The following is a 22,472-nucleotide window of genomic DNA, read 5'->3' on the forward strand; positions in this document are numbered from 1 at the left end:
CAGCCTCCACATAAATAATGATGCCACAAGGTACGGTGATATAAACCAAACATCCAGACTTTCCTCAGATATGGAAAGTAAGCCAGTGTACTCAGAATACAAAATAAATGTGCATTTTCTACAAACATTTTGAAAATTCTATGCAACCAGTCTGTATTAACATGTTCTCATAATCCTACGTTGACTCTTAGTGATGACTTACTTCACTTCCAAATTTTCACAGAGAGCATATTTGACAATTTTTCTGGAGTTACTCAATTATTCTAGTAAGCTAAGTTACTAGTTTTCAGGCTACTTTCTCTATTTCAAAAAATCATGGAGCATTCTACTATTCTCAGGGTTCTGGCACATCCCTTTCAATTTTCTAAGAATTCTCAAAAACCACAGACAATGGCATTGGGATTTTAGCTTCAAGGTCTTCAAAAGTTAACCATTGAAAAAACTGATGTGTATTGTCATATTTCCATTCTCTGATACCAAGGAGAAAAATTTGGATTCCAATTACCTAAATCAATTTTTTTAAATCCCCTTTTATTCTATTAATCAGAAAATAAATAAATATATGTATCTAGTAGGAAACCCCGTTGAAATTTGGGGGCAGCTGGGACAGCATTTGGATTTGCCATGCAAATATATTCAGTGATAACAGGAAGTACAGATAAAATGCATGTTTCTACTTAAACAGAGTCCACATTAGATATTCAAAAACCCTAAGCAGGAGGTGTACAGATTCATTACAGACACAAAATTATCAGATTATCTAATACATGCATTAATACATTTGGCTTCTAATCTTAATTTTAATTAAAATTTATGTAAAGGTATATATAGTGAATGTTACTTTATTTTCCAAAGCTTTCACAGAAATGACATGTTCTGTGAGATTTCTTAGAAATAGATTTTTCTTGTATAAAATTTTAGGATGGTGTCATTTAATCATGTTACTTACCAAATCTCTAGCTGACAAAAGTCACTAGTTGTAATTTCACATGTTCTTCTAAAAAAAAGTAAGAATAATTTTATTCCAAGTACTTACTCTGTTCCTGTGTTCCTCTGTTCCTCTAAGCATAGCTTTATTGTTTAATCTTTGGTTTTACAGGGACATTTTCAGATTTAATCTATAGTTTTCACATTGAAGAGCCTGATAAAAGGAAATTCGCAACCAGCTCAGCCCTTAAAGATGTAAAGATTATGGAAAGCACCAAACCTTTCAGTTTTAGGCTGCAAGGTGGGAAGGATTTTTAAAGTAGGAACAATGCACATTGTTCATTCCCAGGGACTTCTTGCTGCTTATGCAATGTCTTTTCAGAAGTGCAGGAGAAAGCAGGGGCAGTGGAAGAAGTCAAGTTGGGCAAGAAATCACTGGTATCTGAACTGATGAATTTGTGAAAGCGAAGTCCTGATAAGGCTGAAGAAGAAAGAAGGGGCTTTGGAGTAAGGTCAATGAGTTAAATTTGATTGAGCATTCAGAGTGGGGGTGGGGCACACATGGAGATGTGAGAAGAAATGGACTGAAAGAGATTATTTGCGGGAAAAAATTAATGAAAACAAAAGAGGAAATTGCATGTGTCTGACAAGAGATTTTAGACCCAGGAAGGGTGTGGTATTTGAATAAAGTCAGAGTCAGGGGAAGATTCAAAGAAAATGTCCCTCAGTGGCTAGGGTGATACTTTCATTTTTCCAATTTATGTTTCTCATTATTCAAAATCCCTTAAAAAATCAGGTGTACTTTTATCACCAAGCCTTATAGTCATAGCTCTTCCTCAGAATATTTCTCAGAACTCTAGGGCATACACATCCAGTCTCCACTGGCTTCACATAGATGCCCCTGGGTCTTTACTGCACCATCATCTGTTAGTGCTTCTCTCAGATACCCTCCAGTGTGGTTACGAGGCTAAAGATGCCAACGCCCCAAAGGATGTGAGCCTCAGGGCAACTTAACTTCAACCTACTGTTCTTTTCTTACTAATTTACATTTGCAGAAGGTTAAAAAGCTCTATGGCTCCATAATAACCTCTTTATGCACTAAATACCCTAGTGAAATTCACTGTTTTAGCAGAAGTACGCATCTTCCATAAATCAATTATTCAGTTCCTAATGGCTATTCCTCTGGATCTGGCCTGCATAGAGAAGGGTCCAAACCACTGTAAAATGAACTACGCAAATGGGAGTACCCAGAATAGTGATTCTTGCTATCACTGGCAGGACATTATAGCAAGTACACCACCTGGGTTCAAATCCTGCCTCTGTCCCTTGCTGCCTAGGCCTAAGGAAGTTATTGACCCTCTCAGCCTATATCCTCATCTATGAGATAAAGATAATAGCAAATCTTCCTTCATAGGCTTATTATGAGAAATAAGTAAGTTGACATAGGTAAATGGCTTGGCATGATATCCAGTAGTTAATCATTTCCAAAAACATTGTTTGAGTCAGAATGGTGTCTTTAATAATCTCTGTTAGGAATCTAATAGTCCAATAAATCTTTCTCACAGGCCACAGTTAATTTGAGTAAACATTTTTCATTGGAAGATTTAGGGGCTCTTTGGGATTTTTAATGGCTGAATCAGTCCACTAGAGTTGCACAGATCAGCCCGTCCTGCAGCAAGAATGAAGGGTCACAGCTATGGAAGGGCAGGGTGTGGAAGCCATATTAGTGGTTCCCTTTTTCTCTCATATTAACCATAAGTGCACTTCAGAAGCCTATGTAAAAATTCTTTGCAATTAACGAAGGAAAGGGAGACAGCTTCTGACCATTTTACTTGGGAATTTAAGATAGCACAATGGGGCTTGTGAAATAAGGAGTTAGAGCAGCAAGAATTTTCCTTTCTCACAGGATTTCTCACATTTCGCCAACAAATAATGTGCTATGGTATCAAGTCTTTTCCTTAATTTCCTGAGATTTTTCAGTAGAGGAGCTTCAGAAAAATCCCAGCCCTTAGGACGATCTAATACATTGCTTTGAGATACTACTTAACACATCTCACCACACAGTAAGGAGCTTAACTGTACCCTTCAATGAATGTATTGACAACGTTAGAAATACTTTTCCTACAGATTCTATGTCTAATTCTCTTATTCCTACTAAATTGGAAAGTAAAATAATTGAAAGCTAGACTCTCATTCTCCAAGCAGAAAGCAAAGGTAACATTAATTTGAAAATAATTAGTTGAAAGGTTTTCACCCCCACAGGTTGAAGAAAAACAAGAGCTGATATGGACAGTAGCAACTGAGACAAAGGCAGAGAGCTTTAATTAACACAATTTGCAAGTGAGGAACTTGCAAATTGCATTTTACAATGCAAAATGTTTACCTCAAAGTAACTGTGGCCTGTGAGAAAGATTTATTGGACTATTAGATTTCCAACACAGATTGTGGCACTGTGGCAAAGGACTGGAGGTAGAATGTTCTCAGAACAAATGGAATGATTTGAGAAGTAGACACTTGTATAACTTCTGAGACCTCCAAGTTTTTATTCCAGAATTCCAAACCCTGTTGCATGAGAAATGAGAGATAGAACTTGTAAACATGAGAACATCACAAAATGGTCACTGCTTGAGATTATTTGTAGTATAGGCAGTTTGTGGAAAAGAAACAGAAAATCTCAAACTCACTTTTGGCTGGTAAGTACTGTTGAGACAAAAATTGTTTTCTGCCTGTTTTTTTTTCCTCCTCTAAATTAATCACTTTTCAGTTCCATTTTTAGTCTTTGACTCTAACTAGTGGCTTTTTAAGTCAATTGATTTTAGTTCATTCATAAAAGCAAGCAGGAAAGATGAAAGGTATTCACTAAATCTTTCAAGAGGCAGTACCTGAACGTTTGGATCCCAAATGCAATCTTTTCTAAAATTCATATTGGAAAAAAAATGCCATTTAGAGTCTAGGTTAGCTTGAAAAGGAGTTCATACAAAGGGTTAGGATGTCCATTTACCATTTTCTTGCTTCTCAGTAATCCTTTTCTTTCTTAGGAAGAAAAGTGACAAATAGCAAAAACTTACTTCACATGATCCAGTATCATTCCTGTTTGCCAGAGGAAGGTAGGGCAATCAGTGCATCTGGAAACCAAACCAAGAGGTGACATATTAGTTGTCCCAACACTTCTTTGTAAAGTAGGAACATAAGTCATAGGAAGAGTCATCCCATAGTGCCCCAGTTGCTCATGGCAACCTGAGCTCCACACAGCAACCCACTTTGGCTTGGATATCCAGGTTGCTTTCCATTGGGGAAGAATGATCATACACATGGTAAATGGAGTTGATACAGTAAAGCCAATATAAACACTGATGTTTTATCTTCTAACAGCATATGAATGTGCAAGCATTAAGTTATAGGAGAAAAGGGGCTAATTTTAGATTTGTTCCTAGCCCTCTCCATGTGAATGGTGTCGCTGTGAGCCCAGCAATGAAGTTCACTGTGTTGTAGCAGACTGCGCAGTTCCTGAGTGTGTCAACCCAGTCTATGAACCAGAACAGTGTTGTCCTGTCTGCAAAAATGGTAAGACCATACTGCATTAGCTTTCAAAGAGGGGTTAGTGCAAAACACAAATATTCTACCACTGCCCACCATTCGATGCAAGATCCCACTGTTTGCCTATGGTTCTTCAATATGGGCATGGCAAATTTATACTTTTACCCCAACTTAATGTGAAAATAAACCAGCAATGGGTGCCTCACAAAGCTTTACATCTGGGGAATTAACGCTCTTATAAGCTCTGTTGTGGTCCCTATTATTGACTGTTGATTTATAGGGAGGATATTAGAAAGAACACAAAACCATCTTTTTGTTATGACTTAATTTCTTTCTTTGGAAGCTATGAAGCAGTTCACCCCATTTCATAGTGCATAACCAGGAGAGAGAGTAGGGTAAATGCCAGATCCTTGGCTTTGGGCATAGAAAAACCTTTTGCTTTAAAGTTGAATTATCAAAGAAATACAAAATTCAATTATTAATGTACTTAAGTTGAAGTAAGAAAGAGTAGAAGGTTTAGGGCCTTTATTGTAGGTTTTTATTACACTGGAATCTTGCTCTCACAGGAATTGGATAGAGGGAAACTTGGTTTCTAAGATTATGGGTTCCTTTTTGGTCTTCATGGAATGGAGAGGTTGAATGCAGACTGTATGTAAATCACTCAAAATCAACGTGATGCTGAAGAGAACACAGTGCAGTGCCATAGACCCAGGACAGCATATCAGCAAAGCCAGTATCATGCTCTTCCTACTGGTCATGTGCTGCCAAAAAATAAAGCAACGCTAGGTAGCATTCCACAAATGCCCCCTCTTGGCATTAATGACTGCTTGAAAAAAAATGGCTCTAGCTCTTAATAACTGAAGTCACTCTTATACTGAATCCCTGTGCCCTTCCTTGAGTTAACAAGTGCTCATCTTCTTCTATTACTCACCTTTTTTTTTGTCCTGAATTTGCCACTATGTTAGTTCATCTGCTAATCTTTTTCTTTATAGAATTATAATTAGTAAAAGGAGGTATCAGTTTATTAAAGAAAAAGCAAAAGCAGTTCTAGTTGTTTTTACAATAGTTTTCTTGTCTTGGTGTCTTCCCAAAGGACTTATAAAGAACACTTAGGACATTTTTGCAGGCACAGTTTTACTATTTTGCATCATAAGAATCCACTGAGTTGAATATGAAGCTGCTCACTTGCCTTCTATTTTTGCTATTATTCCTTTCATCCAACTGACCTGTGTCATAGTGACCATCTTTTCTGACTTAGAAGGCGGAAATAAATATCAACCTGAAGTCCTAACCTATATAATATATGTAAATATATACAATTTAAGACATTATAATTTTTAAAGGATTTTGAAGAAACTGGAAAAGATACAGGGAAGAACAATAAGATGATTTAATGGTTGAAAAATAGGACCTATGAGGACAGACTGAAGGAGTTAGCATAATTTGTCCTGGAGAAGAGAAGGCTCAAGGGAGACCTAACTGTCATCAAGTATATGAATGGTTAGTCTAAAGTGGAAGAGGACCTGTTATTTTTCATTTTCTCCAAGGACAGAAGGAAGAAAAAAATCAGCTACCTAATCAATCTTTAAAAATAGGATTGACAAGTCTTTGACTGAAGACTGTTTTTTTTCTAGAAGCAACTGTCTAAACAGGTCCTTGAGGATCCTCTCTTCCCTAGGTGTCCCTGGTTGGCTTTGTTTCATATTTATGGTAAACAAAACCATGCTTATAGTTAAAAACTCTCATCTGGACATATTCAGAGTACTCGCAGAATTAAAACATTCCAGACCATGTATTTAAAACACAGGGTTTACGGGGCGCCTGGGTGGCGCAGTCGGTTAAGCGTCCGACTTCAGCCAGGTCACGATCTCGCGGTCCGTGAGTTCGAGCCCCGCGTCAGGCTCTGGGCTGATGGCTTGGAGCCTGTTTCCGATTCTGTGTCTCCTTCTCTCTCTGCCCCTCCCCCGTTCATGCTCTGTCTCTCTCTGTCCCAAAAATAAATAAAAAAAAAAAACGAAAAAAAAAAAAAACACAGGGTTTACACATTCACTACCACATAATCCTAGCTACCCCACACCAAAACCTGTAATATGTCCTGAGTTAACATTTACATCAAATGTCAAATCAGCCACTACAAAGTAATCACCTTTAATTTGATGTAACCCAAGATTATTATACTTTACTCCACGTTATAGAGTAGAAATCTGTCTTCGAACGAAACCTTCTTTGTATAAAAACATATAATGAATGGACTTTAATTGTTCAATTAATTAGTTAATTAATTAGTAGCCCATTAGTATTCATGAAAAACATGTTGAGAGAACAAGATCTATTAATTAACTTTTCCAATATTTTGTTCATGATGCACTACAAAAAGACCATTTCTGTTCCCTTTTGCCATTTCAAAGGAAACCTTTTTCTTTTAATAAGGGAAATGAACCTGAATTAGACTTAGTAGGAAGATGAACTCTGATTGTAATATAACATTATGACATATTTTTTATTATTAAATAACACTAATTAGTCACTTATGCCCAAAAAGTGAAGTATAATCATTGTCAAAGAAAAGCATATTAAAAATCACTGGAGTACCCTTATGACCACCAATGATACTATTTTACTGAGAGAACATACTGAGCCACATCTTGCTTGCTTTCTTTCTAAGCCTGGCCCAGAAAACAGAAACAGGTTACCCATGTGTGGAAGAGCCAGGATGGGGTACAGGGGAAGGGGGAGAGTAGATGTTTATTATGACAGAATACAACTAGAACAATTTCTTAAATTTCCAACACATAGTAAGCCTTTCTTATTCTATACAAGATTAATTTTCCTATTATAATGTAAACTATTTCTTAAAGTATGCCACCATTGTCTTAGATTGAAAAAAGGATAAAAATTTACCCTATGGATTCAAGGTACAGGCAATAGATCTTAATTTGTAAACAGTCCTATAACATTTTCTACATTTTCTTAAATCTTCATAAATATTACAAATGTTTAGTTTGCATAAATGCTGATTATCTTAGCTGCCAAATACTTTGTTTTTGCATACTAAAATCAATTTTTCTGCCTTCCTGAATTATAACTTGCCAAGAGCAAGAGGCTTAAAAGATATAAAACAAAAGTTTAAGATGATAGAATGTACCACACCTGACCTTAAAACTCAATATTCAGCTAATATAAAAATCTTCATTCTCAGATTACTTAAGAGCAAATAGAATAAGGAAATACAATAATATATGCATGTTTTTCCCAGAAAACATTGGTTGACCAATGAAAATGTAACAATTATCTTTAAATTTATTTTTAACATTAGAAAGTACAAAGTAATATGCTCCCTAGCTCATACAGTGATGGCCTCTCTTTATTCTCCATAATATAATTTGTAAGAATACATTTAAAGACATATACTAAAAATTTTTTCTGATAATATAACAAGAGAGAGAATGTTTGATTTCCTGGTCTTAATGATTACCTCCAGCAAGATTACCAGGGGTTATCAATAATTATAGCCAAGCTATAAACTCCATTCTTACTACAGTTAGTTTACCATCAAGAAAATACCGTCAATTGTCTGAAAAAATAGAAACATTCAGGAAAAATGTGAATGACTGGACACACACAAAATAAGAGGAGAAAGAGATGCTTTTTTATTTGGCAAGGCCTGGAGGGAACTGACAAAGGAATCTATTGTTTTTTAAAACGTTATTAAACATTTGCTTCTCCCTCCTCTATATGTCTGCAAGAGCTAGCAATCCAAATGCCTTCTTGAAAAATATATTTCCTGACTGTCCATCTTTCCCCAAGATTGTGGTACTTCGACCTATCTTTCAGCCTGAGTCCTTCCTGTGTGAATTAATGAATATTCTTTATGGTTTTGTCTTTATAGTACAAAAAAGTAAAGTAGCACAGCATTTGCTTGAAGAAAACATTCTAGTTTTGAGTGACAAATATTTCAAATCTTTGGTCACTGGCCATACATTTTATTAAAAAAATATTTGTGCATTAGAGCATCCTAATTGCACTTTTTACATTTGATCAGCCAGTATGTCAGTGAGTTCCATGTTTTCACTGGGATAGTCAGTCATTATTAATGGTTCTGAAGGAAAAGTCACTTCATGAAAAATTGGAATGGACAGAAAGCATCCACAAAATCCTCCATACACATTGAGTGAGAAGATTCCATATCCTTGCTAACTAAACTGATGTTGCCATAGGCCCTATTCAAATATTTAACTCCTTTTCTCTTATCCCCTTCTAGTTTAGTAGTGATACAAATAAGACGGGAAATAGACCCGCCAAAAGGGAAAATGGAAAGGAAGAAGCCAACAGAAGGGATGGGCAGTGCACAAATGAGAGAGAGAGGGGGCCTTAGAGGTGCTTGGGAGCAAACGTTTGACACATCTAATTGTTAACATCCCTAGTATACAACAAGCTCCTTGAAATAAATGAGAAAAAAATAGTTCCATAGAGTAGGAAATGGTCAGAGTATATAAAGGAAATTCACAGAAGAAAAATCAAATGTGTAATACACATATGGAAATATCCTTCACCCCCCCAAGGGATCCAGGGAGATAAAAATTATAAAAATGAGATACCAATATTGGATTGATAATAACTTGAGATTGATAACACCACAAATCAGTAAAGATATTAAAAAGATGTTCATAAAATGGTGAAACAACTTTAAGAAGATAGTTTCTATCAAAGTTTTCATGCAACTTGAAGTCAGCAATCCCTCTTCTTGTACTTTTCCCCACATTCATGTACTACATTTTTACTGCATTTTAAGAGCAAAAAGAGGGGAGAAAAATGCAATAGTCCTTCAGTGGAGTAATGAAATATACTGCAACCTTTAAAAAGACTCTATTGACCTTTTTTACTGCTATGTAAAATAAGCAAGGAGTGTAGACTATATATTATTTTATATATAATATACTAATGTGTATTCTATAGAATACATACATTTTAAGTAATACGTATTTAAAATATTTTAAATGCTATACAATTTTAAGTAGATATGAAAATTTGTATGTATGCAGAAAAAGAGCTATGTAGAAACACAACAGAACATTAGAAATGATTCAATGGTTGCTTCTGGGGAAAAGTGAGAAGGTAAGGGAGGACAGACAAGAGCTAATCTCTTTAAAACACTAAATCTTTACAGAATGACCATAATAAAAACAACATAAAAGTTTACAAATAGGCAGCTCCAAAATACAAATGTTCAAAAAATATAAAAAACTATTCACTTTATTAATAGATTTAAAAAATGTTATAAACCCTTCTTTGCTGTTTTTGTATGTGGCATAAGGAAAGTTCTGGAAGAATACACATCCAATTTTTAACAGTGATTCAATGATCAGAATAGTAACTAAGAGAAGAAGTGAGAAGGTAGAAGCAAAGAACTTTGACATTTTATTTCATAGGCCTCTATACTGAATGGATTTTCAAAAATGTTTTATTTTCTAATTTAAAAGGTTTTATCAAACCTTTAAATAAAAGATAATTCTAATGTTAATTAAGCTTTTCCAGAAGACAGACAAGGACAAAATTTTCTTTTCTTTTTTCTGGAGTATACTATTTATACAAACCAAAGAATACAAACTAAGAAAATAATAAATGGAGGACAACTTTACTTATAATTAGTAATAGGGAAGTAATAAAATACAAAATCCCCCATCTAAAACCCCTGGGTTGTGGATTTTACAAAGAGAATGGAATTCATATATTGTATAGTACATTACATAGCCAGTGGTTCTAGGGCAGCATTCTTCAATCACATGGACATTTCTACAAGATATATAACAATCATATGGAGATTGAATAGAGTCTCAAATCACATTTTAATCCCAACTGAGTTTTTGTGTCAAAGTTGTGAGGAAAAAAAAGGGGGGAGGGAGTTTCAGACTGTGGGAATGGGATTGCACATTCATGTTAACAAAAAGAATCTGGAAGAGGGTTAAAATAATTAAGCGTCCTAATAAAGTAGAGTTTATAAAGAGAGTTCAACATTTGGAACTACATTAATAAAATGGATCCTACTTCCAAATTGAAGAGAAAGATCATGTTATTTCTATTTATACTTAAAGATATTAGACATAAATCAGCAGAAACTATTAACAAAAACTGCTGATAAAATAAAATTGGATAATTTTTGCATGATAAAATGTACCTACCTCAACCCAAAAAGACAGAATCATGCTTAATAGGTAAACACTAAAGGCATTCTCAATAAAGTCAGGAAAAGGATAAAGATTCCCACTATCCTTTAAAATTTCAAATAGATAGTAGATATGAACTAGCTAACATAATTACAAAAGAGAATTGGGAAGAAAAAAAATTAGAAAAGAGGAGATACAATTGTTGTTATTTGCATATGATAGGATTATATACTTGAAAAGCCTAAGAAAAAGTATTGAAAACTACTATAAAGACAGTTTAGTAAGATAGCAGTGTAGAAAATGAATATATAGGTCTCTCTTTCTCACACACACACTAACCATATATATATATGTGTGTGTATATAATATATATGTATTACTAAAATAAAATTGTGACATGGGTATATGATACTGAGTTTCAATGAAATGTAATAGAGACATCACAGACACACCTAACACGTGAAAATTTGATATATGTGGATAAAGTAGTATTTTGAATCAATGGGAAAAAGAAAATTTGTAAAAGAAATGATGTTGTAGCAACTGGATAGTTGTCTGAAAGAAATAATTTTAAATTTCTACCTTATCTCATAATTCAGGAAATGTTTCAATTCATCAAAGATTTAAATATAAACTTATTTTCCCAAACAGTATAAAAAGAGAACCTGGATGATTTGATTTGTAATCTTGAAGTGGTTATATTTTAAAAACCAACAAAGCTCTCCACAGAACAAAACAAAAACAAAACACCACTGTAGAAAGAGATTAAAAACAGGAGAAACATCAATCCTACATCCCAAAGGGTTAATCCCACTCACATATAAAAATCTCTCAGAAATTGGTAAGAAAAAAAAGACCACAATTCTATTTTAAAAATGGGCAAATAACTTCAAAATTTATTACACAAATAATTGAAACAAAAAAAGTTTCTAGGACAGAGGAAAAATTGTTCAAACCAATTTTAGAAAAAAAAAATTGCAAATGAAAATTTGATAGCTTTTTTTTTTTTTTTACTTACACATTGGCAAAAATCCTAAAATTTCATGAGTCACGTTATTGCTGATACTGTGGTCAAAGAGGCATGCTCTTCCATCTTTGGAGGTTGTATAAATTTCACAACCTCCATGGAAGGACAGTTGACAATATGTATCAAAATTACACTGTATGTATCTTTTACCTCAGCAACTCTACTTCTATTTACAGATATTTGAAATGACAAATGAGCAGTGTTGCATATTTCCTATGTTGTATTTCAAGTTTTATAATAAAAAATGATTGGATAATTTGTAGCTATATGATAGATTTAAATTCTCTTGTAACATGTTATTAGTTAACAGTAAAAAAAAAAGAGCTATTTCTTTAAATACTCAGTGAGGTATTTGTATTGGATTACAATTTAATTAACTGCCATTTACCTTTCATTTATTTTTTCATCCCATATAGTACATTTTTAAGTTTCAACTTCACATTGCTCAAATTGTGAGAATAGAAATCTATTTACTACCAAGAGATTTAGGCTACTTTTTAAAGAAAAAAAAACACACAAATAAATAACTATTAATGTTTGGAGGATATATATACATATGGTTTAAAAGTCAAAACCTTACTACAATTTATCAAAAAATAAATAAGGAGATCTACCAAATTTCTAAATTTGAAAACTCAAATTTGTTAGGTTGCATTTCTCTAATGATGAATTAAATGGAAATCTTATCCATGTGTTATGTGATATAATATTTTTGGTAAGTTGACAAACTTGGAAAATTTAAGTACATGAAAAAGAATGTACTTGGTAAGGTTGGAGAATTCAATCTATCATATTATTAAACTAATATATAAAGATATAATATTTTTAAACAGTGTAATAGTGAATAAAAATAGATTAGAAAATTAAAAATTAGCGCACAGTTTAGTATAGAGTTAAAGTGGCAGCTAAGTATCTACTGAAAACATTTATTATTCTAACAAATATAAATGTTAATCACTTTATAAGTGCAATTATATTGCTGTCTTGCACATTGTATATAAGTAAGATTCAGTTGAATCAAAGATCTAAATGAAAAAAAAATGAAATAAGGGAATTTTTTTAATATAAAATTTATTCCCAGATTGGTTTCCATACAACACCCAGTGCTCATCCCAAAAGGTGCCCTCCTCAATGCACATCACCCACCCTCCCCCCCTCCCAACCCCCATCAACGCTCAGTTTGTTCCAGTTTTTAAAAGTCTCTTATGGTTTGGCTCTCTCTCCCACTCTAACCTCTTTTTTTTTTTTTTCCTTCCCCTCCCCCATGGACTTCTGTTAAGTTTCTCAGGATCCACATAAGAGTGAAAACATAAGGTATCTGTCTCTCTCTGTATGACTTATTTCATTTAGCATAACACTCTCTAGTTCCATCAATGATGCTACAAAAGGCCATTTTTCATTCTTTCTCACTGCCAAGTAGTATTGCATTGTGTATATAAACCACAATTTCTTTATCCATTCGTCAGTTGATGGACATTTAGGCTCTTTCCATAATTTGGCTATTGTTGAAAGTGCTGCTATAAACATTGGGGTACAAGTGCCCCTATGCATCAGCACTCCTGTATCCCTTGGGTAAATTCCTAGTAGTGCTATGGCTGCATCATAGGGTAAATCTATTTTTAATTTTTTGAGGAACCTCCACACTGTTTTCCAGAGTGGCTGCACCAGTTTGCATTCCCACCAACAGTGCAAGAGGGTTCCCGTTTCTCTACATCCTTGCCAGCATCTATAGTCTCATGATTTGTTCATTTTAACCACTCTAACTAGCATGAGGTGGTATCTGAGTGTCTTTTGATTTGTATTTCCCTGATGAGGAGTGACATTGAGCATCTTTTCATGTGCCTGTTGGCCATCTGGATGTCTTCTTTAGAGAAGTGTCTATTCATGTTTTCTGCCATTTCTTCATTGGATTATTTGTTTTTCGGGTGTGGAGTTTGGCAAGTTCTTTATAGAATATGGATACTAGCCCTTTCTCTGATATGTCATTTGCAAATATCTTTTCCCATTCCATCGGTTGCCTTTTAGTTTTGTTGATTATTTCCTTTGCAGTGCAGAAGCTTTTTATCTTGATGAGGTCCCAATAATTCATTTTTGCTTTTAACTCCCTTGCCTTTGGAGATGTGTCGAGTAAGAAACTGCTGTGGCTGAGGTCAGAGATATTTTTCCTGCTTTCTCCTCTAGGGTTTTGATGGTTTCCTGTCTCACATTCAGGTACTTTCTCCATTTTGAGTTTATTTTTGAGAATGGTGTAAGAAACTGGTCTAGTTTCATCCTTCTGCATGTTGCTGTCCAGTTCTCCCAGCACCATTTGTTAAAGAGACAGACTGTCTTTTTTCCATTGTATATTCTTTCCTGCTTTGTCAAAGATTAGTTGGCCATACTTTTGTGAGTCCAATTCTGAAATATCTATTCTATTCCATTGGTCTATGTGTCTGTTTTTGTGCCAATACCATGCTGTCTTGATGATTACAACTTTGTAGTAGAGGCTAAAGTCTGGGATTGTGATGCCTGCTGCTTTGGTCTTCTTCCATATTACTTTGGCTATTCAGGGTCTTTTGTGGTTCCATACAAATTTGGGGATTGCTTGTTCTAGCTTCAAGAAGAATGCTGGTGCAATTTTGATTGGGATTGCATTGAATGTGTAGATAGCTTTGGGTAGCATTGACATTTTCACAATATTTATTCTTCCAATCCATGAGCACAGAATGTTTCTCCATTTCTTTATGTCTTCTTCAATTTCCTTCATAAGCTTTCTATACTTTTCAGCATACAGATCTTTCACATCTTTGGTTAGGTTAATTCCTAGGTATTTTATGCTCCTTGGTGCAATTGTGAATGGGATCAGTTTCTTTATTTCTCTTTCTGTTGCTTCATTATTATTGTATAGGAATGCAACTGATTTCTGTACATTAATTTTGTATCCTATGACTTTGCTGAATTCATGTATCAGTTCTAGTAGATGTTTGGTGGAGTCTATTGGGTTTTCCATGTATAGTATCATATCATCTGCAAAAAGTGAAAGCTTGACTTCATCTTTGCCAATTTTGATGCCTTTGATTTCCCTTTGTTGTCTGATTGCTGATGCTAGAACTTCCAACACTATGTTAAACAACAGCGGTGAGAGTGGACATCCCTGTCGTGTTCCTGATCTCAGGGGGAAAGCTCTTAGTTTTTCCCCATTGAGGATTTTAGCTGTGGGCTTTTCATAAATGGTTTTTATGATGTTTAAATATATTCCTTCTATCCCGACTTTTTCGAGGGTTTTTATTAAGAAAGGATACTGAATTTTGTCAAATGCTTTTTCTGCATCGATTGACAGGATCATATGGTTCTTATCTTTTCTTTTATTAATGTGATTTATCACATTGATTGATTTGTGAATGTTGCACGAGCCCTGCATCCCAGGAATGAATCTCACTTGATCATGGTGAATAATTCTTTTTATATGCTGTTGAATTCAATTTGCTAGTATCTTGTTGAGAATTTTTGCATCCATATTTACCAGAGATATTGGCCTGTATTTCTCTTTTTTTGCTGGGTGTCTGTCTGGTTTGGGAATCAAAGTAATGCTGGCTTTATAGAATGAGTCTGGAAGTTTTCCTTCCCTTTCTATTTTTTGGAACAGCTTGAGAAGGATAGGTATTATCTCTGCTTTTTTTTTTGCTTTTTTTTTTTTTTTTAATTTTTTTTTCAACGTTTTTATTTATTTTGGGGACAGAGAGAGACAGAGCATGAATGGGGGAGGGGCAGAGAGAGAGGGAGACACAGAATCAAAAACAGGCTCCAGGCTCCGAACCATCAGCCCAGAGCCTGATGCGGGGCTCGAACTCACGGACCGCGAGATCGTGACCTGGCTGAAGCCGGACGCTTAACCGACTGCGCCACCCAGGCGCCCCCCTCTGCTTTAAATGTCTGGTAGAATTCCCCAGGGAAGCCATCTGGTCCTGGACTCTTATTTGTTGGGAGATTTTTGATAACTGATTCAATTTTGTCACTGGTTATGGGTCTGTTCAAGTTTTCTATTTCTTCCTGTTTGAGTTTTGGAAGTGTGTGGGTGTTTAGAAATTTGTCCATTTCTTCCAGGTTATCCAGTTTGTTGGTATGTATTTTTTTATAGTATTCCCTGATAATTGCTTGTATTTCTGAGGGATTGGTTGTAATAATTCCATTTTCATTCATGATTTTTCTATTTGGGTCATTTCACTTTTCTTTTTGAGAAACCTGGCTAGAGGTTTATCAATTTTGTTTATTTTTTCAGAAAACCAACTCTTGGTTTCATTGATCTGCTCTATAGTTTTTTTAGACTCTATATTATTTTTTCTGCTCTGATCTTTACTATTTCTCTTCTACTGCTGGGTTTGGGGTGTCTTTGCCATTCTGCTTCTATTTCCTTTAGGTGTGCTGTTAGATTTTGTATTTGGGATTTTTCTTGTTTCTGGAGACAGAAACAGTTTCTGTTTCTGGAAACTCCAGGCAGTTTCTGGAGACTGCCTTAGCTGCATCCCAAATCGTTTGGATTGTTGTATTTTCATTTCCATTTGTTTCCATTTATTTTTTAATTTCTTCTCCAATTGCCTGGTTGACCCATTCATTCTTTAGTAGGGTGTTCTTTAACCCCTATGCTTTTGGAGGTTTTCCAGACTTTTTCCTGTGGTTGATTTCAAGCTTCATCTCATTGTGGTCTGAAAGTGTGCATGGTATGATCTCAATTCTTATATACTTATGAAGGGCTGTTTTGTGACCCAGTATGTGATCTATCGTGGAGAATGTTCCATGTGCACTCAAGAAGAAAGTATATTCTGTTGCTTTGGGATGCAGAGTTCTAAATATATCTGTCAAGTCCATCTGATCCAATGTATCATTCAGGGCCCTTGTTTCCTTACTGATTCTCTGTCTAGATGTTGTATCCATTGTTGTAAGTGGAGTATTAAAGTCCCCTGCAATTACCACATTCTTATCAATAAGGTTGCTTATGTTTCTGATTGTTTTATATATTTGGGGGCTCCCATATTCGGCACATAGACATTTATAATTGTTAGCTCTTCCTGATAGACTCGTAATTATTATATAACGCCCTTCTTCATCTCTTGTTACAACCCTTAATTTAAAGTCTAGTTTGTCTGACATAAGTATGGCTACTCCAGCTTTCTTTTGACTTCCAGTAGCATGATAGATAGTTCTCTATCCCCTCACTTTCAATCTGAAGGTTTCCTCAGGTCTAAAATGAGTCTCTTGCAGACCGAAAATAGATGGGTCTTGATTTTTATCCATTCTGATACCCTATGTCTTTCGGTTGGGGCATTTAGTCCATTTACATTCAGTGTTATTATTGAAAGATGGGTTTAGGGTCATTGTGATGTCTGTAGGTTTCCTGCTTGTAATGATGTCTCTGGTCCTTTGTGGTCCTTGCAACATTTCACTCACAGAATCCCCCTTAGGATGTGTTGTAGGGCTGGTTTAGTGGAGATGAATTCCTTCAGTTTTTGTTTGTTTGGGAAGACCTTTATCTCTCCTCCTATTCTGAATGACAGATTGCTGGATAAAGGATTATTGGCTGCATATTTTTTCTGCTCATCACATTGAAGATTTCCTGCCATTCCTTTCTGGCCTACCAAGTTTCAGTAGATAGGTCTGCCACTAGTCTTATTGGTCTCCCTTTATATGTTAGAATGCGTTTATCCCTAGCTGCTTTCAGAATTTTCTCTTTATCCTTGTATTTTGCCAGTTTCACTATGATATGTCGTGCAGAAGATCGATTCAAGTTAAGTCTGAAGGGAGTTCTCTGTGTCTCTTGGATTTCAATGCCTTTTTCCTTCCCCAGATCAGGGAAGTTCTCAGCTATGATTTCTTCAAGTACACCTTCAGCCCCTTTCTCTGTCTCTTCCTCTTCTGGAATTCCTACCATACGGATATTGTTCCATTTCATTGCATCACTTAGTTCTCTAATTCTCCACTCATACTCCTAGATTGTTTTAATCTCTCTTTTTCTCAGCTTCCTCTTTTTCCATAATTTTATCTTCTAATTCACCTATTCTCTCCTCTGCCTCTTCAATCTGAGCTGTGTTCGCCTCCATTTTGTTTTGCACCTCATTTATAGCATTTTTTAGCTCCTCATGACTGTTTCTTAGTCCCTTGATCTCTGTAGCAATGGATTCTCTGCTGTCCTCTATACTTTTTTCAAGCCCAGCGATTAATTTTATGACTATTATTCTAAATTCTTGTTCTGTTGTATTGCTTAAATCATTTTTGATCAATTCGTTAGCTGTCACTACTTCCTGGAGTTTCTTTTGAGGAGCATTCTTCTGTTTTGTCATTTTGGATAGTCCCTGGAGTGTTGTGGAACTGCAGGGCTCTTCCCCTGTGCTGTCTGGAGTAATTTGTGTTGGTGGGTGGGCCACAGTCAGACCCAATGTCTGCCCCCAGCCCACCTCTGGGGCCACAGTCAGACTGGTGTGTACCTTATCTTCCCCTCTCCCAGGGGCAGGACTCACTGTGGAGTGGTGTGGCCCCTGTCTGGGCTACTTGCACACTGCCAGGCTTGTGGTGCTGCTTCAGTGGGATCTGGCATATTAGCTGCGGTAAATCTGCAAAGTGCTGGGGCAGGAGGGGCAGGCTTAGCTCATTTTGCCATCAGTGGTCCCCTGTGGGAGGGGCCCTGCAGCATTGGGAGGGAGGCAGGCCCATTGGAAGGATGGATTCACAGAAGCACAGTGTTGGGCGTTTGCACGGTGCAAACAAGTTCAGTGACAGGAATTGGTTCCCTTTGGAATTTTGGCTGGGGGATGGGAGAGGGAAATGGCGCTTGCCAGAACCTTTGTTCCCCCCACCCCAGCTCTGTCCTTCTGGGCCTAACAACTCTCCCTCCTGGCGTCCTCTCACCTGCCCCACTCTCTGAGAGCATAGCTGTTGAGTTATAACATTCCAGATGTTAAGTCCTGCTGGCTATCAGAACTCACACCTTCCGGCCCCTCCGCTTTTGCAAGCCAGACTCGGGGGCTCGCCTTGCCAGTCGGGCTGCCCCTCCACCACCCTGCTCCCTCCTGCCAGTCCGTGTAGCACGCACCACCTCTCCGCCCTTCCTACTCTCTTCCATGGGCCTCTTGTCTACACTTGGGTCCAGAGAGTCTGTTCTGCTTGTCTTCTGGCAGTTTTCTGGGTTATTTAGGCAGATGTGGGTGGAATCTAAGTGATCAGCAGGACGAGGTGAGCCCAGCGTCCTCCTACGCCACCATCTTCCCTCTTTCCTTATCAAAAGTGATGAGGGATTTTTTAAAATAATGTACACATTAACTTATTCTCAGGATAGTACACATTAACTTATTCTCAGGATAGGATATGTTCTTCCTAAACATAAAAAAAAAATTTAGGGGTGCCTGGGTGACTCAGTTGGTTAAGCATCTGACTCGTGATTTTGGCTCAAGTCATGATTTCACGATTTGTGAGATCAAGCCCCATGTCTGGCTCTGTGCTGACAGTGAGGAGTCTGCTTGGGATTCTCTCTCTTTCTCTCTCTCTCTCTCTCCCCCTCCCCTGCTTGCTCATGCATGCTTTCTTTCTCTTTCTCTCTCAAAATAAATGAATAAACCTTAAAAAATTATAAAAGCAAAGATTTACATGAAAACTAGGTAACATATAATTTTACCCATAAATTTCTTCATAAAATAAAAGAGGATAATATGTAGTTTGGGGAAGGTAAAATACAACAGGCATTCTCATGCATTACTGGTGAGAGTATAAACTGATAGATCCTCCCTGAAGGGAAATGAAAGTGTTTAGGACTTTGATCCACCAATGTCACATCCAGAAAGTGATCAAAAATAAATGAGCATATAAACATACAAAGATGTGTATATAGAGGTATTACATAATCATTTATAATCACAAAATTTGGAAAACCTAAAACCTAAATATTCAACAATAAGGTGGTTGTTTAAAAAGCCATAGTATATCTACATAAACTGACTACTAAGAAAATATTACAAGTAAAACTGTAGAAAAATATTAAGGATATTCTCCACATAAACAAAAAATACATGTTCAGAGTAAATTATTAAATTATGGGTCATAAGTCAATGCATATATGATCCTATTTTTGTTAAAAAGACAAATATATCACATGTATAGAAAAAGATGGGAAGAAAGTACTTCAAAATGTCCATGCTACTTAACTCCATAGAGTAGGGTAATAGAGGATTTCTACTTTCTTCCCTTTGCTCGTCCATATTATTTTACGTATCCTACAAGCATGTAACATCCCTATGATTTGCAGTTACTGTTTAAAAGAGAAAACAGATAAATTCTTTTAAAAGATCATGCAAAATCCTATTTCTGTAATTTAATAATTAATAATGTGTCACTTATTAGAAATGGCACTATAATTCCTTGTTATAAATTTGTACTCCATAAATTAATTAACTAATAATTCTACCACTTGACTTTCAACTCGTGTAAACTATGAGTTCTTTACAAAGCATTTAAGAAACTTCATTGCCCATTTTATGCACCCATTATTGCAATTGCTAAAATATTCACTTACTTATTAGGGCAACTGCTAAAATATTCCACTTACATTTTCATGAAGCTATTTCACAAAATCAGCCTTTTTAAGTCTGAAAGTTGGATGCAAGTATTTCACCTTAATTTGATATTTTCTCATTTCGTCTTAGGTAGACAATTAATAACAAGTGAAACATACATAAAACAGATACACTAAAGGTGAAAAATCCTCTGGCAACTGCACATCACCATTTGCTACACAGCTCCTGAAATAGTTCATGATGAAAGCATATCCTAGGAAAGGCAGTTTTAAAGTCTGCATTTCATTGACTCCATAACTGAAGGTCAGAATTATCATACTGGTATAAAGTAGATGTCAAAACATAGTAATTATAAATAGCTATTTTAATGAGCCACAAACAATAATTTCCTATTGCTTTCATAAAGATTACTCCAAAATATGAAGGGAAATATTTATATTTATGTTGTCTTAAACCAAGAGGATTCCTTCTTAATTCATCAGCAAATTAAACTTCAAAAACATTATTTTACAATGTTGACACAATGAAAATAAATGCCATGTTTATTTCCTGCTAATCACATCTCTTCTTTAATTATCACGGATCCCCAACCCTTCGGGAAATGAAGAAAGGCAGGCCAACTGGTTCAAACGTGTCATGTCATGTCATGAACTTTTTCTCTGTTTCTTCCTCATCATATAGGAAATGCTTAGGGACTACTTTTTCCCTACATAAACATTTGGAATGTTGAGTCCAGTCATCCCACAAGGCACATACTTGCTCCCTTGAGAACAGGCACCTTAGGGAGTCATATGCACTTCTTCAAGTGTCATGGGTACTGTCAGCCCACCACCCCACAGGGCACCTGAGAGACCAGAGGAAGGATAATGAATATCTTGTTCCTGTACTGAATATCTTGTTCCTAAAATTCATATAACCTCAAAGATAATATGACTCAAAAAGAGTAGTTTGGCAGAGTCTTGAATACATCTCTCAGAATGGACTGCATTTCTATTCTTAACCCCACCTTCTCTTCTGTTCTTGAGCCTCTCTTCAATTATGTTTCCATAGAATATTGCTGACTTAAGATACCTCTGTGAACTGGGATTGAAAGTAAAAGGACAATTGGGATTACTAACAGTTTCCTTGGGAGTTGTATTTGATTATAGGAGGAATTAAGTGGGGGTAAGGTCTGGCTAGAAAGCTAAGGCATTTAGTCTTGCCAAGATTCACAAACTCATAGAAATAATCTGATCTCCCTATGGAAGACTTAAGTCATTGACCATGGGAGAGCTTCAATGAGGGTATGATACAACCCCTCATCTCAAGGGTGTGGAGCCACCAGCCCAAAATGACCCCCCAAGCTCTTCCTCAGACAGCCCACCCGTCCACATAGCTCTGAAGGCATCCAGAGACCAATGGGTCACTGCTCACAATAAAGGCACAAATTAAGGTATACAATCTCGCTTCATCCAAACCTCCTCTCTGATGTAGACATATTATAAAGTTGTACCTCTTCCACTCAAGTCAGCATTGTCATGCAGAAGCTCAGGCTTTTCAGAGAGTCCCAGAGCAAGCCATGTCCCACCACCCTCACTACCTTTCCCCCTAACTAATTAGTGTAAATGCTGCATAGACAAAAATAAAACAAAGTTGTCATTTAAATGGTGTCCCTTGACCTTTGGATCTGAATGTCTTCAGAAGCACTTTGGCAGGATGAGCCTGGAGGGCCCCTGGGAGGGTAGAACGCTCTATTAGAAATTTCAGAGATCTGGAGCAAGAGTCTCTAACAGACTTACCCCTGAGGCACAGATTCCCAGAGTCCCTTTCTTACAGAGAAGACCAAATCTCTTGGGCCTTCTACATCTCATGTCATTAGTGAAGAAGGGACCCAGAACTCTGGGTGCTCATCCCCCAGACTCTGATTCCCATATGGTTCTGTAAGCTCTAAGGTAACACCCCAGACCATCGCTTTCCATTCTTGTTCCCTGCTTTTTCACTCTCTGTCGTACCACCTGCATGTTATAGTTTTCACTTATTATGACTGTGTCCCCTCCTCACACAAATATAAACTGCATTCAGGCAAGGAATTTTGTTTTGTTCACTGTTACATCCCCACCACCTACAACACATTGTAGGTACAAATACATGTTTTTTAGTGACTGAATGAATGAATAAATAAATAAATGCCCATATATTGCCTTTGGAATACCTAAAATTAAGTAAGAAATTTGATTCGCTGAGTTATTTTAAATTCTCTTTTGAAAAATGTTAGTCTTCCATTTCATAGAGAAGAATTTT

General features: G+C 36.2%; 1 protein-coding gene across 1 annotated transcript in view; it reads left to right on the plus strand.

Moving 5' to 3' along the window:
* Window positions 1-22,472, plus strand: part of VWC2L (von Willebrand factor C domain containing 2 like) — a 161,090-nt gene that overhangs the window by 20,744 nt on the left and 117,874 nt on the right. Inside the window, exon 3 of the mRNA XM_025912433.2 lies at window positions 4,362-4,491. Coding sequence (XP_025768218.1) covers window positions 4,362-4,491 — 130 coding nt within the window. The remainder of the gene's footprint in view (window positions 1-4,361; window positions 4,492-22,472) is intronic.

Source organism: Puma concolor, chromosome C1, assembly GCF_028749965.1.
Source record: "Puma concolor isolate L17-30 chromosome C1, mPumCon1.1.hap2, whole genome shotgun sequence".
NCBI classification, from domain to species: domain Eukaryota; kingdom Metazoa; phylum Chordata; class Mammalia; order Carnivora; family Felidae; genus Puma; species Puma concolor.